The 16,481-nt window shown below is 35.8% G+C and overlaps 1 protein-coding gene across 2 annotated transcripts in view; it reads left to right on the forward strand.

Moving 5' to 3' along the window:
- The window catches only part of USP32 (ubiquitin specific peptidase 32), a 197,142-nt gene that overhangs the window by 118,364 nt on the left and 62,297 nt on the right, over positions 1–16,481 (forward strand). For both annotated transcript variants that reach the window (XM_024757701.1, XM_024757702.1), the window contains exons 6-11: positions 4,902–5,033; positions 6,669–6,776; positions 8,625–8,740; positions 9,329–9,391; positions 10,895–10,978; positions 16,317–16,378. In XM_024757701.1, coding sequence (XP_024613469.1) covers positions 4,902–5,033; positions 6,669–6,776; positions 8,625–8,740; positions 9,329–9,391; positions 10,895–10,978; positions 16,317–16,378 — 565 coding nt within the window. The remainder of the gene's footprint in view (positions 1–4,901; positions 5,034–6,668; positions 6,777–8,624; positions 8,741–9,328; positions 9,392–10,894; positions 10,979–16,316; positions 16,379–16,481) is intronic.

Genomic DNA, 16,481 nt, shown 5'->3' on the forward strand with positions numbered 1-16,481 from the left:
TCAGTCATCTGGGTATTTGAAGTAGATACTTCTGTTAAAAAAAAAAAAATGAAAACTGTGGAAATTCCCTGGTGGTCCAGTGGTTAAGACTCGGCACTTTCACTACAGTGGCCCGGGTTCAAACCCTGGTTGGGGAACTAAAATCCCTCAAGCTGCACAGCACAGCCAAAAAAACTTTAAGAAAAAAAAAAAAAAAAAACAGAAAAACCAAAACTGGTAAGGAATAGAGTAAGAATGAATACTTTGAAATCACTGGAAATTTAAAATACATTGTTCTTGTCTTGCCAGGTAACTTGTAAGCTACTTGTCCATTAAATATTTCTGGAGTGCTCAAAATGTACCAGATATTATTCTAAGTTTTAGAATATAGCAATGAATAAAATAGACCAGAAAGCCTGCCTACAAGGAGCACATGTTCTAGTTGGAGGAAACAACAAAGAAAACAAATAAGTCTTCGAGAACAAAGTAAAGCAGGGAAGAGGGATGAAGGAGCATCATTGGATGGGGTGCAGTTTAGAAGATCCGAGAATATGACATCGAGTAAAGATCTGAAAGAGTTGTAATAGCCATGCAGGTATCTTGCAAGAAGAGTGTTAAAAACGTTTTGAAGCAGCATGATTCTGCTTAAATTTTTCTTCTGAAATGATGTTTTTATTCTTAGTGAAATTAACTCCCCCCGCTTTTTATGAATTGTCTGTCTTGTACTTGTTAATTTATTGTAGTCTTAATGCTTTTTAATTGCGTGTATTGATGATTTAAACTCACTTCTGTTCTTAGCTGCCCACTAGGCTATTCTTTTTTTTTTTGCGGTACGCGGGCCTCTCACTGTTGTGGCCTCTCCCGTTGCGGAGCACAGGCTCCGGACACGCAGGCTCAGAGGCCATGGCTCACGGGCCCAGACACTCTGCAGCATGTGGGATCTTCCCAGACCAGGGCACAAACCTGCATCCCCTGCTTAGGCAGGCGGACTCTCAACCACTGCGCCACCAGGGAAGCCCTAGGCTATTCTTAACTCAGCAGTCAAGTGTGATCCTGTGGGTTGGATCATGTCACTCCTCTGCATTAGATCCTCCAGTGGTTCACAATTTCACTTAAAATCAAAGTCCTTACAGTGGCCTATATAATCTGACCCCCATTTTCTTACTGACTTTTATTTTTGGATATTTGTTTCTTGTAGGGAAATTGCTATTATTGTTATGCTTTTTCTCTTTTATATTTTCTTACATGTTATTAATGAGATATAGGAAAAGCATTGATTTTTATATATTTATTTTATATCCCTACAGGTTTTTAAACTCAATTATAATTTTTAAATGTTTTCTCTTTGAGTTTTTTTGGAATGCATTCTACTTATATGCAAATAATAACCTTGCTTATTTTCTAACATTATACTTCACATTTGTATCTTATTGCATTGGTGAGAATTTTCAGAATCATGTTAAATAACAGGGGAAGGGTTCTACTTTAGGTTGGGAAATAGAAAGACATGAAGGATCTTCATTCCCATTTTAATAACATGAAATCACTACATAAACCAAACAATCATAATCTTTAAAGCCACTGAAGACATTTCAATACAAAGAAATCTTAAAAAAAAAAAAAAAAACTGAATTCCAGAGGGACAAGTGCTTCCTAGGTAATCAAAGGATATAAAGGTGCTTTCATTTCTGAGGCCAGAGGCTGAGATTGGGGCTAAGGCTGCCAGAAGAGTGAGCCTGCCTGAGGACAGTCTTTGCTGGGATAAGAAGAAGCCAGCCAAACTTTGAAAAACCCGTTTCAGATTTAAATCTGAAGGAACCACAAGTGCAAAGATAATCATCTCCGCCCTGTAATTCTGTCCTGTGGAAATTTTGCTGAGACTGGGGTTAGGCAGTTGCATGACCTCATAATTTTGAAGTCTCAAAATCTTGAAGGTTGAAGTGTCAAGGCTCTGTGGTCCTGAGCTGCTGTCATTTTATGGAGTTGCAGTCTTGAAGTCCTGTGGTTATGCAGTTTCAACACAGGGATTGACAAACATTTTCTTTAAAAGGCAAATAGTTAATATTTCAGACTTGTAGGCCATATGGCTCTTTGTTACAATTACTCAACTCTGCCATTGTAACACATTAGCAACCATAAACTAAATGTAAGTACATGGCATTGTTGTGTTCTAATAAAACATTATTTATACAAACATGTATGCAGCCTTCAGGCTGGAGTTTATAGATCTCCAGGTTCAAAAACTAGCAGTTTCTGAGCTCTCCTGAATAGAAATCTGAGCTCACCTTCAGAACATTTGAACTAGAGGTAAACTTAGTCTAACCAAAGCTACAACTAAACTTCTATCCAAAATCTGTCATGATTAATGATATCAGATGGACATTATGGACTGGGTGTTTCCTGTTTTCATCATTGCTCTGTGTAGATACTGATTTCCATCTGGTATCATTTAATTTAGTCTGAAGAACATCCTTTAACATTCCTTTTGGTACCGTTCTGCTATTGATGAATTCTCTCAGCCTTTGTTTGTCAAAAAAATACTTTATTTTGCCTTTGTTTTTGAAGGATATTTTCATAGGATATAGAATTTGAGACTAACAGTTTTTTTTTTTTTCTCCTTTCAAACCCTTTTTTCCCCCCCATTAATCTTCTGGCTCCCTTGTTTCTGAAGAGAAATCATTGCTTATCTTAGTTCCTGTGTTTGTAATGTATTTTTTCTCCCCTCTCATGCTGCTTTTAAGATTTTTACTTTATCAGCAGTTGGATCGTGTCTTGCCTTGGTTTGGTTTTCCTTGAATTTTTCTTGCACAAGTTTCACTGAACTTCTGGATCTATGGGATTATGGTTTTAATCAAATTTGAAATTTTTTCAGCTGTTATTTGTTTTAAATATTTTCTGCCCACTCTTTTCTGGGACCCCAGTAACATGTATGCTATACTTTTGGTATTGTCTTACAGGTCACTAAGAGTCTACTAATTTTTTCAGACTTTTTTTTTCTCCTTATGCTTCCATTTGGATAGTTTCTGTTGCTCAGTCTTCAGGTTCACTGACCTTTCCTCTGTATTTTTTAATCTGCAGTTAATCTCCCATGAATTTTTAAAATTTCAAGTACAGTTGACCCTCCATATCCACAGATTGAGCATCCACAGATTCAACCAATTGGGGATTGAAAATATTTGAAAAAAAGTTTTTTCCAGAAAGTTCCAAAAAACAAAACTTGAATTTGCCACACACCAGCAACTGTTTATATAGCATTTACATTTTATTAGGTATTATAAGTAATCTAGAGATGATTTAAAGTATACAGGAGGATGTGCGTTGGTTATATGCAAATACTATACCATTTTATATAAGGGCCTTGAGCATCCTTGGATTTTGGTATCCATGGGGGTCCTGGAACCAATCTCCTATGGATACCAAGGGATGATTGTATTGTACTCTTCATCTCTAGTAGTTTCATTTGGTACTTTTTTTTTTTAATAGTTTCCGTTTCCCTTTTCAATATAGTCATGGTTTTCCTTAAATTCTGGAGATATTTATAATGGATGTTTTAAAGCCTTGTCTACTAATTCCATCATCTCTGTTATTTCTATGGCTTTTTCTATTGACTGGTTTTTATCCTGGTTTTGGATCGCTTTTTCCTGCTGTTTTATGTACATATATATATTTGGATGCTAGACATTGTGAATGTTATATGGCTAATGGATTCTGTTGTCATCCTTTAAAATAGGAAGTTTGTTTTGTTTTGATAGGCAGTTATTTGTGGATCAGGTTGATATTTTCTAGAATTTTTTTTAAAGTCTTTTGGGGGCAAGTCTGGAGTAGCCTTTACTCTAAGAGTTAGTTTTTCCCCTACTGATTAAGTGACCCTCTGAGTCTGTGAATGCTCCCAGTGTTCAACAAGGTATCTCCGCTCTGGCTGGTCAGAACTTAGGCATTTCCTAGCCCAGCCTCAATGAATTTCACTCTATGCATACATAGCTTAGTACTCTGCTAAAACTCAGTAAGACTCCTGTTCATATTTCTGGAGCTCTTTCTCTACATAACTCTTTCCTCTCCAGTATTCTGCCCTGTAAACTTGATCTACCTCAACCTCCCTGAACTACAAGTTCTATTCTTAACTCAGTGAAATTTCACTGCTTAGGTTCCTCATACCTTGCCAAGGTCTGGGAAGAGGCTGCAGGCAGAAAGCCAGGGTAATGGAAAGACTCACCTTGTTTGTTTTCCAAATCTTACTTTAGTTCCTTGGAGGGAAAAAAAACAACAGCAACAACAATGCACATATAGAATGTAACCATAGTTGGAGTTTACCTGTGATTTTTTTTTTTAAATACATCTTCTGATGAATGAGGAGAAAAAGATTTTCATGATGCCCCTATTACCTATCACATTATAAATCCTGTTCTACCCTCTGTCTTATGTATTGACTTTATTACTTATAACATCTTTTGTCATGTTCATTTATTTAATAAGTATTGAATGTGTGTAGTTACCATATCGACAGGATGGATCAGACACGGTATCCTGCTATTAGGATGTTTATAGTGTAGCCAGGAGAGAATATGTATATAGAATCACTAAATCCGAGATACAGATTGAAAATTACCAAAAATGAGTACAGATAAAAATGGTGTGGGAAGCCATAAAGGTCTCAGTTGTTTCCTGTTTTACATATTGGATTTAAATGGGGAACTGCAAAAAAAATTTTTTTCCATTTTAAAGCTTCTTATATGTTAATTTGAATTTAATTTTCATTCCATTTTAAATATAATGTATTTGTCTTTCAGAGTTTTGTTTTAGGTAATTTTTAACAATTTAACTGGGAAATTAAAATATATCCTTAGAAGTTACATTATCAGGATAAACTAACTGCCCAGAGGAGAAGCCTGAGGTTTTATAATCTTGTTTCATTTGACTCTCAGTGGAGGAATCAGACATCATTGATCTGGAGAAACGCTATTGGTTGCTGAAGGCTCAATCCCGAACTGGACGATTTGATTTAGAGACATTTGGCCCATTGGTTTCACCACCAATTCGTCCATCTCTAAGTGAAGGTAGGAATCATTCTGTTTCTACAGTGTTCCTTGCTAAACACACATAAGACCATCTTTTATTTCTAACCAATACATCTTAACTCTAAAAGGCTATAATGTTACAAGTTTGCAAGTTTCTTGCAAATAGTGTAGTTCAGTGGGAAAAAAAACTAAATTGGGAATTATAGTCTTGAGCTTCCTATTCTACCTATGTAGCCTTGCATAAGTCAGTTTTGCTCTCTCACCTGTACATTCTCATATATATAAAACGTTTTGACCGAGACAGTGGTTACAAAACAGTACTCCAGTGAGGTGCCTCAGCATCTGGTGCAGGGATGAGGGAGGTGGCCACTGAGCAGGCAAAGCTCTAGGTTTCCACACATAGCCCCACCTCTTCCCTCACCGCAAGAGCCTCCACTGTTTTTATTTTACATAAGAAGGTTCCACTGGGGAATTACCTGGCTGTCCAGTGGTTAGGACTCTGCACTTTCACTGCTGAGGGCCCGGGTTCAGTCCCTGGTTGGGGAACTAAGATCCTGCAAGCCGCGTGGCATGGCACCAAAAAAAAAAAGGAGATTCCACTGTTGTATCCCTCCCTCCCTCCCCTGCCCCAAAAAGATTAAGAAACCACTGGACTGGACCATCTCTGTGCTCCCCACTTAGCCCTAAACTTTTCATTGCTATAACTTAAAAAAAAAAAGTTAGTAATGCAAAGGGTAGTTGTTGGTGATATCACAAAAACCATATTTGGAATCTGAATACTTGGGTTCTGCTTCTGGTTCAGACCTTTTTAAACTTTTCTAACTTTTGGCAAGTCATGTAACTACTTCTAGCTTTGATTTTCTACTCTTTAAACTGAGGGCACAGAAGTAGAGTCTTACAGACAATCTGTATTCTTCACATTCCCAGTGTATTTCAGAAATACCTGTTTGGGGAGCCAGAACAGATAGGGCTTGTACCTACTTCAAAGGTGCAGTTGTGTTTTTACCTTTCTAGAATTGGAGAGTGATAAGTCATTTTATTTGAAAACAAAATTATTCCATTTCTATTTTTTACAAAAAGTTTGAAAACCACAGGATTATATTATAAATTCCCTTTTATTTCTGAATTTTAAAATAGTTATAAATATTAAGTAATACAAAGAAGACTGCAGTACAGAATTTCTTTCTTTGGTAATATAGTGTGTTATTTTTCTTTGCTTCATGAAAGAGCTTAATGGAGCTTATTAATAACAACACAGTATATCTTTGATATGCAGTTCGACTTTTCTTCTTTTTTCCTTTTTCTTCTTAGTCTTTCCAAATAAGGATAATTCTGGTCTCTGACATTTTTTTTCAGTTCTTGATTTTTTAAACTGATTTTTATTTTTTACATGCTAAAGTCATTTTGAGCTATAGGAATTGATATAAAATAGAGACAGGCAGGCAAACAAAACCAAACACTAAATGATAGTAATGTATTTTCTGCTAGAAAGTTAAGTTTTATAATTATACCAGGAAAAAGAGAAATACTTCCTAGGACAATGGGAACTACTGATAAACTTTTTTTTTTTTAATTCAGTCAGTTTATGGGAGTCATGCCTCCTTTCATAAACATGTCATTATTACCATTAGGACGTTTGTTTGTTGTGATTTACGTTGTCTTCCTATTTTACAGGTTTGTTTAATGCTTTTGATGAAAATCGTGACAATCACATAGATTTTAAGGAGATATCCTGTGGGTTATCAGCCTGTTGCAGAGGACCCCTGGCTGAAAGACAAAAATGTAAGTGTGTTAAACACTGTCACAAAATTTACAAACTATACAGCGAAAAAAATCAGCATTCATTCATATAAAAATCATCTGTGGATTGAGGCTTGAATTTTCATTACTCTGGCAAATAGCAGTCTCATGTTGAGGTTTTACTGAGGTCTCTGTAAGGATTCAGTCACCTATTTTCTGTGGAGTGATTTGGGATTTGTCATTAGTAAGGGGGTTGATTTTTTCAGATGAATGTGCAGCTCATGATAAATGAACTACATCAGTCATGATGTATTTGAAAATGTTAAGCATTTCGAAAATATTTTCTGGTAGTCTATAGAGAATTTTGTGTCTTGCATGACTTGAAGTGTAACTTATTTTCTGTCACTTGAATACATTAGTATTTTATTAGCAAAATGAAATTTATGATCAAAACACAGTTTTATTAAATACTAAAATGGTCTTTTAAGCCTAACTAAAATGTTATAATTTATAAGCATATTGAATTAATAAATCTTAACTATATTTGAGAAAATGCAACAGTTTAGGTTCCAACATTTAATTGGAACCTAATTCTAATATATTTACAAGTGTCATTATCTCTGTGTCTTTCTAAAATACAGCTTCACAAATGTTGCCTATGTGAGGTATGCTACTTGTTATTTGATATTCTTCAGTAATGTGCTGTGACGCACTCCATTGATTTAATAGCATAATTATTATGGGAGTATATGAAGTAGATAAGTATGTAATCTAAAAAATGTATATTTCTTTTTTCTTCCCTGATATGGTATACCATTATTCCAACCTGGCTTTACGATAGATTATTTGTTCCCATTAAAGTTCATATATTAAATAAAGAGGCCGAAATCTTTGCTTTTCAATTGAGGTTTATTATTGCCTTAAAAAATTTTTTAATTTCTTTTTTGCTAGTGGAAGTTAATAAACTAGAGTGATTCATTTGATGTTAATTAGCAAAGTGCTGCTATTTCTAATTCTTAGTCTGTTGTATATAAACAAAGAATTGAAGAGTTGAAATTGTTCTTTGGCAAAAAATGAGTGTGCCTTAATTACATTGGAGAGGCAAAATCTTTATACAGTTATCCCTCAGTATCTGCTGGGGATTGGTTCTGGGACCTCCTCGGATACCAAACTCCATGTATACTCAAGTCCTTGTATAAAGTGGCATAGTATTTGCATATAACCTATGCACATCTTGTGTACTTTAAATCATCTCTAGGTTACTTATAATACCTAATACAATGTAAATAGTTGTAAATACAATGTAGATGCTATGTAAATAGTTGCCAGTGTGGCAAATTCAAGTTTTGCTCTTGGGGACTTTATGGAAAATTTTTTTCTTAATTTTTATATATTTTCGATCTGTGGTTGTTTGAATCTGCAAATGTGGAACCTGTGGATACAGAGGGCCAACTGTACCACCTTGTTATTGTTGATTCTTAATGTAGATGGAACATTTTCAACATTGTGAGAATCAACTCTGAAGTGATTGGTTTTAAATATTAGAAATTAATTTAAAGGCTTGAATTACCTCCTCAAAATCTGTGAGGTATTGTACAGTAATTTGGCTCTTATTTTTCAGTTTGCAAGGAATTTAACTCTAGATTTGGGGGAAGGATAGGGTTCTCCAACCTGGCTAACGATGTAGATAGAGAGACTTAGCAAGTATGTGCAGGAAATCCTACAAGTTCAGAGGACTTTAATGACATAGTCTGCTCCAGATGAGCAGACTTAATCCAGAATATACTTGCTTAAGAAACTAAGTAATTTTACTAAGGCAGCTTCCAGTAAAACGTATTGTACTTCAGAATATAAAAGTGATTTCCCTTCATAAGAGTTTCTTTTCTTTAGTTTGCTTCAAGGTGTTTGATGTTGACCGTGATGGAATTCTCTCCAGGGTTGAACTGAGAGACATGGTGGTTGCACTCTTAGAGGTCTGGAAGGACAACCGCACCGATGACATCCCGGTAAATTCTGGTTGTATACATGTTGTTGCATGTAAATTTCCAACAGGAAAATGGAGTGAAAAATTTTAAAAAGAGATCAAGAGAAAGGGATTTGTTATTACCTCTAGTTGCTATATTATGCTACTCAAAATATCCATAGCTGAAGGTACAAAATTAGAAAAAGAATTTGCCTTAGAAAATTTCATAAACTGAATGTATTGAGTAAAGTAAAAATGAAACCAGAGGGGAATTGTCTTAATTTTTTAAAGCAAGTGTAACAATCTATTAATGGTAATTTAAAAAAATGACCTGGGCTTCCCTGGTGGCGCAGTGGTTGGGAATCCGCCTGCCGATGCAGGGCACACGGGTTCGTGCCCTGGTCTGGGAAGATTCCACATGCCGCGGAGCGGCTGGGCCCGTGAGCCATGGCCGCTGAGCCTGTGCGTCCGGAGCCTGTGCTCTGCAACGGGAGAGGCCACAACAGTGAGAGGCCCACGTACCGCAAAAAAAAAAAAAAACTTGACCAAAATATCGTATACCTTAGTCACTGACTAATAAAGATGATATCTACTCTTTTCTAATTACTTCTCTGGGTTTCTGTTTTTAAAGGAATTACACATGGATCTATCTGACATTGTAGAAGACATATTGAATGCACATGACACCACAAAGGTGAGTCTCGCTGGGACTAATCCTTTTCTAAAAATACCTTGTACTCTGAATTGGTTTATATAGTTTATATATATATTTAAACCTCTTCTACATCATCCCCACCAAGTGCTTATTTGGATCTGTTGTTACAACACCTCCAAGTTGTCTCTAAAGATAGCCCATTCCATCTTTAAACAACTCCATTAAGTGTTATATACGTAAAAACATTTATTATATTTTATAAGCTAGGCATTTTATAAAAATTAAGTAGACACAGCCCTTGCTATCATTTATAATCTTTATTTCTCCCATTTGAATAAGTTATGGTAGGGCTAACCTTATACTGAGTGAAAGAATGCACAGAAAAAAAGAACACATACTGTATGATTCCATTTATATGAAGTTCGAGAACAGAGGCAGAACTTAAAAATGGTAATAGGTGTTACAACAGTGATTTCGGGGATGAGTGATTTAACTGGGGAGGACCATAAGGATATTTGGGATGATGGAAATGACCTTTTATCTCAGTCTGGGTGGTACATATATTCTTTTAAAAAATTTTAAAAGTAATATTGGTAAAGATCTCTTCTGAGTTCTTTAATGGCAGCCAGAATAAGCATGTAATCAATAGCTTAGATATATTTTGCCTTCTGTATGAAAATGTAATTTTTGGTACACTTTGACACCAAGAAAATATTGCTTTACTCAACTTATAAGAGTAATGTTAAATTGTATTTTGGGGAAATGTAATGTAGATACTCATTTTTTATATTTATTAAATTCTTTTAAATCTCTAAGAATTCTGATAAAATTGCCAGATATTTCTAAGAAGGTCTTAGAAAATTGTTAGGATCAAAGGGCATAATCCAAAGAGTCTGCAAAAATGCTTTCAAAATTAGTAAATGCTGGGGCTTCCCTGGTGGCACAGTGGTTGAGAATCTGCCTGCCAGTGCGGGGGACATGGGTTCGAGCCCTGGTCTGGGAGGATCCCACATGCCGTGAGCCACAGTTACTGAGCCTGCGCGTCTGGAGCCTGTGCTCCGCAGCAAGAGAGGCCGCAATAGTGAGAGGCCCGCGCACCGTGATGAAGAGTGGCCCCTACTTGCCGCAACTAGAGAAAGCCTTCGCACAGAAACGAAGAGCCAACACAGCCATAAATAAATAAATAAATAAATAAATAAAATTTTTTTAAAAATTAGTAAATGCTTCATTTTCCCTACTCAGGGCCTTTTGTGGGTTCCGTAAGTAACCTTTGAACCAGAAGATACTGTGAGTTATTTCCCAGGTCTTATTGGAGGAAGAAGATTGTTGGTGATAAATTGTCCTCATTGCCATTGACTATTTCAACAAAATTTGGTTACTTTTAAACTTATCCTAGCTGGCCTACTTCTCAGATGAACACATAGCATCTACCTTAAATTATTGGTTTTCTTTCAGACAAATGACAATTAGAAGTTTAATAAACCAGATTTTATTCAAACACTATAAAAAATGAGATCTTTTAAAATACTGTTTTTCTTTCAGATGGGCCATCTTACTCTAGAAGACTATCAAATCTGGAGTGTGAAAAATGTTCTTGCCAATGAATTTTTGAATCTACTTTTCCAGGTATGTTTAAGGTAAATGACAGGTACAGAGGACAGTGGTACCAGTAGTTCTGCACCTTTTCCATATGTAATAGTTATTACAACTAGGCTACAAAACCATATATTATAAAAAGAACTACATTATCCCGTACACGACCTGAAGGATGGTGAGAGAGCATGAGTGCCTACTGAAGTTTCTCAAAGTCATGAGACGATAGGAGGGTAGAATAGAGCTGATTATGTTTATCTTACAAGTAATGACAGAGGAGAATGTAGACACATAAAGAATAATTTGCTATTTTTCTTCATTGTTGTCTTGTTTAAAGGCCCCTCCTAACAAGTAAGGCTGTGTGAACAGAGAGATGGATCGTAAGTAGGCAGCTGTAAATTTTTCACAAAATATACAATCTTCCCAGTTAGGAGATTATCTTAGATGCAAGACTGTTTCTCAGTTTTGTTTTTTTTTCTAATTCTTTAGAAGGTCTAAAAAAGATTGAAGGAGAAGGAGGAAAGAATAGCTGCTAGGAGTGAGCAGCCATATTTTAACTGTTCCCAGTTAAAATACTTCTCTTGCTCCAATTAAAAAAAATAACTTATGGTTTCCCATTTTTCATGGTTCTTTATAAATATTTGTTGATTTAATAGTGATATTTTAGATTCTTCTTATTATATTTTCCTTTCCTTGTAAAAGCATCCCTGTGAAAGTCAGAAAGGTTTAGTATCTTTGTATGTATCATGATCTTCCATTGCAAATAAAGAGTAACTTGTCTGTGACACAACGATGTTAGAATACATGGAAATTGAACTCTTCCTTATAGCTAATGACTAATTAATGTATATTTAAAGCATATGCAATCTGATAAGCCTATAATATCCATATAAATCACTCAGCTGCTCCACTATCAGTTTTCAGCAGGGATTTAAGTTGATGGCTTTGTAAAATAAAAAATGTACAAAAATAATATAAATCACTACTATAAACAGAAATGACTTGCTTGGTAATACGAAAATTGATCAGCTATTTTTTTATCTCATTTAAAATAATATTCTCAACTACTTTAAGTCATAATTAGTTATATAAACATTTTGACCACTTAAGTAAACTTTATGTTCACTTAATATATGAGTAAGCAGACTGTTATGCTAATTAGTTTTATTTTCTATCTGTGTCTTAAAATAGAGTTAGCTGGTAAGTTCAGTGATAAAAGTTTGAATTATGCTCTTATTTTATTTGCCAAGATCCCACTCTTGCCTGAGTATTTAAGTGTAACATAAGTATCAGTAGAATTAGTAAACCATTCCTGTGGTAATACTTTATTTTCAATCCTTTTTAATAAACTCAGTGCCCAATATTTTGCAGAGGAAGCATGCTAAACATGAGCAGGATCTTCTATCTTATACATTTGTCAGAAAGTATCAAATGTTAAATAATGTGGTAAGCAGAATAACTCAGCCTACCCCCACCCCCACCAATATCCATGCCCTAATCCTTGGAACCTGTGAATATGTTATTTTACATGGCAAAGGGGATTTTGCAGCTGTATCAGTTTAAGGACTCTGCGATGGGGAGATTGGCCTGTATTATCCAGATGGGTCCAGTCTAATCACATGAGTCCTTAAAAGTGGAAAATCTTTCTCAGCTGTGGTCAGAGAGAAAGAAATGACGTTGGAAGAAGAGTGAGAGAGGTGCAAGTGGCTAGCTTTGAAGAAAGAGGAAGGGGCCGCGAGCAAAGGAATGTGGGTGAACTCTAGAAGCTGGAAAAGGCAAGGAAGCATATTCTTCCTTTGACCTCCGGAAAGGAATACAGACAGCCCTGTTGCCGTCTTAATTTTTAGCCTAGTGAGATCCATGCCTTACTTTTGACCTACATAACAGTAAGATAATGAATTTGTGCTGTTTTAAGCTGCAAATTTTGTGATAATTTGTTACAGCAGTAATAAAAAAAACCGATACAGAGGGAGGTAATCCGTATTTATGGATTGGAAGGCTCAATAGTTTAAAGATGTCAATTCCCCTTCAGTTGATTTAAAGATTTGTGCACTCACAATCAGAATCCCAAAAAGTTCATTGTTGTCATTGTGTTTTTGCAGAGCTTGACAAGCTGATTCTAAATACACAGAGAAGTATGAAGGGCCAAAAATAAAAATAGCAAAGGTGATATTAAAGAACAGTGGACTTGTATTACCAGATATTAGAACTTGTTATAAAATAACAGTATTAAGACAATGTGATATCTGCATAAAGTTAGACAAACCAGTGGAACAGTATTGAGAGTTCTTAAACAGACCTACATAGGTGTGATCACTTGATTTATAACAAAGAAGACATTGCATTGCAGATGCAAAGGGGTGGTCTTTTCAGTAAGTGGTACTGAATTAATTAGTATTCATATGGTGAAAACATGCATCATTATTCCCACCCCATTATAATACATGAAAAGTAATTTAGGTAGATTATAAATCTAATAAATTTGAACGGTAAACAATAAAATGTCTAGAAAATAATATAGGAGATATTTTAATGACTTTGAGGTGGCAAAGAGTTCTTAAACAGGACGCACGCAGCAACGAAGACCCAATGCAGCCAAAATACTTCCAGAGAGCACTAAGCATAAAGAAAAGTTTTAAGTTGGACTTCAGTAAAATTAAGAATTCTTTTTATCAAGAGATACCATTAAGAAAATGAAAAGAGGGACTTCCCTGACGGTCCAGTGGTTACGATGCCGTGCTTCCAATGCAGGGGACACGGGTTCGATCTCTGGTTGGGAAACTAGGATTCCCCATGCCACACAGTGGGGCCAAAAAAAAGAGAAGAAAAGATAAGAATATATTTGCTATACCTGTATCCAACAAAAGACTTTCATATAGGGCATACAAAGAGCAAAAATCAATGAAAAAAAGGCAGAAGCTCAATATCAAAGTGTACAAAAAACTTGAACAGGTGCTTCACAAACGAGAATATCCAAATAGCTAATAATTATGAAAGGGGGCTAACTTCTTTAGTCATAATGGAAATACATTTTAAAGTCACTCTTGGAGTACCATTAGACATCCATTAGAATGGTTAGCTTTGAGGTGATATGAAGCATTGTTGAGGATAACAAGAAACTGGAACTCTTACACATTGCCAGTAGGAATATAAATTCTTACAAGTATTTTGGAAATTGTTTGGCTGTTTTTATGTATACTCTGTGACTCAGCAAATCTACCCCATGTATGTACCCTACAGAAACTTGTATATCTGAGCACCAAGAAACATAGAATAAGTTCTTATAATCATTTTTTGTTACAACCCCAAACAGAAAATGACCTGAGTACCTATCAACAATAAATACATAAACAGAAATGGTGGCACATGCATACATATGGTTTAATTTAAAACAGTAAAAATAAATATACTAGTGCTACACACAACCACATGGATGAATCTTACATAATTTTGAGTGGAAAATACTGGACCAGAAAATTCAAAAGCAGACAAAACCAATCCATGGTGGTAGAATTTAGTATAGTGAACACATTAAAGGGGTACAGTGGTGTCTGGGAAAGAACTCAAAGTGGAACTTTGGGAGAGGTAGCAATGTTCTGTTTCTTGACTGGATGAAGGTTACATAGGTGTGTTTACTTTGTGAAAAGTCACTAAACTGTACACTTAAGATTTGTTCACTTTTATCACTTTGCTGTACATGTGAAACTAACACAATATTGTAAATCAGCTATACTTAATTAAAAAATCTTTTTAAAATATTGTTCAATTTTAAGCATGTATATTATATTTCCTTTTCATTAAGTTTGCTTACAAAAACCCAGATACCTGTGCTTCCCTCGTGGCGCAGTGGTTAAGAATCCACCTGCCAATGCAGGAGACACAGGTTTGAGCCCTAGTCCAGGAAGATCCCACATGCCGTGGAGCCACTAAGCCCGTGCACCACAACTACTGAACCTGCGCTCTAGAGCCCACGAGCGACAACTATTGAGCCCATGAGCCACAACTACTGAAACCTGTGCGCCCTAGAGCCCGTGCTCTGCAACAAGAGAAGCCACCGCAATGAGAAGCCTGCACACCGCAACCAAGAGTAGCCCCCGCTCGCTGCAACTAGAGAAAGCCTGCGCACAGCAACGAAGACCCAGCGCAGCCAAAAATAAATTTAAAAAAACAAAACCCAAAGCCCAAGTATGCATCAGTAGGAGAATGGATAAAATGGTATTTTCAAAGTGGACTGTTACTCAGCAATAAAAAAGAATGAACTACTGATACGTGCATGAATCTTATAAACCTAATTTGTGTACTGTTAAGTAAATTGTACCTCAAAATGTAAATAAAACTATAAACAGGCATGCTGATGTATTTACAGGGAGCTGTACTAATAGCTATAATTTACTTTGAAATGCATGTAAAAATTAAGATGATGAATTGAGGAATGAATAGATTAAGTATAATAAAAATGTTAATGTTAGACTTAGGTAATGGGTATGAGGTGTTCAGTGTAAAATTCTTTCAACTTTTCTGTATTTTTGAAAATTTTCATGTTAAATGTTGGGGGAAAAATCATATCTTTTGTGATGATATTTAGAGAAGGCAAATAAATTGAGGAGAAAATGAGCCTTAAAAAGCATATTTAGGGCTTCCCTGATGGCGCAGTGGTTGAGAGTCCGCCTGCCGATGCAGGGGACACGGGTTCGTGCCCCGGTCTGGGAAGATCCCACATTCCACGGAACAGCTGGGCCCGTGAGCCATGAACGCTGAGCCTGCGCGTCCGGAGCCTGTGCTCCGCAGTGGGAGAGGCCACAGCAGTGAGAGGCCCGTGTACCACAAAAAAAAAAAAAAGCATATTTAGCACTAGTGGCAATAATGTTTTTCTTAGAGTTGTTCAAATTGAAATGCCACCATTATCCTTCATTTTCTGTGTCCTTTTCATCTCCCCTTCATCTCTCTGCCCAGGTGCCATGGTATGCTCTTCAGATTTCAGGAAAGGAAGTAATATTCTCTATGTGAGATAATTAAGATATATAGTGTTAATGAAATATTCTGAAAAGTAGTTTCTATCTTCCTTTCTTTCTCCTTTTCTTCCTTTCTTCCTTTCTCTGTCTCTCTCTCTCTGTCTCTGTCTCTTTTTTATCACGCAGAGATTTGGAAATTGTCTTCCATTGCAATGGTTTGTTTAAAAAGAAACAACAAAACAGAAAATTTAAGTTTAAAGTTCAGATTTGCTTAAGTGGATCATTGATAATTCATCAATTGAAAGCTATTGCTGATTTAGATTCCCATCTAGAATATGGATCTCATACAGAGAATGTGAAATAGTCTATAGTCCAGTCATTGGCACCAAAGAAGTTTAATTTACCACTTTTATCTCTAGGTATGTCACATAGTTCTGGGGTTAAGACCAGCTACTCCAGAAGAGGAAGGACAAATTATTAGGTAAGTTTGTAGTTTCAATCTGTATATTTTTCATTATATAGTTGAAATTTCTACAACTGAAATATATTGTTACTGAGTAACAGCATGTCCCATTTTAACGTTA

This window comes from Neophocaena asiaeorientalis, unplaced genomic scaffold, assembly GCF_003031525.2.
Source record: "Neophocaena asiaeorientalis asiaeorientalis breed wild unplaced genomic scaffold, Neophocaena_asiaeorientalis_V1.1 scaffold327, whole genome shotgun sequence".
In the NCBI taxonomy this organism is placed as follows: Eukaryota; Metazoa; Chordata; class Mammalia; order Artiodactyla; family Phocoenidae; genus Neophocaena; species Neophocaena asiaeorientalis.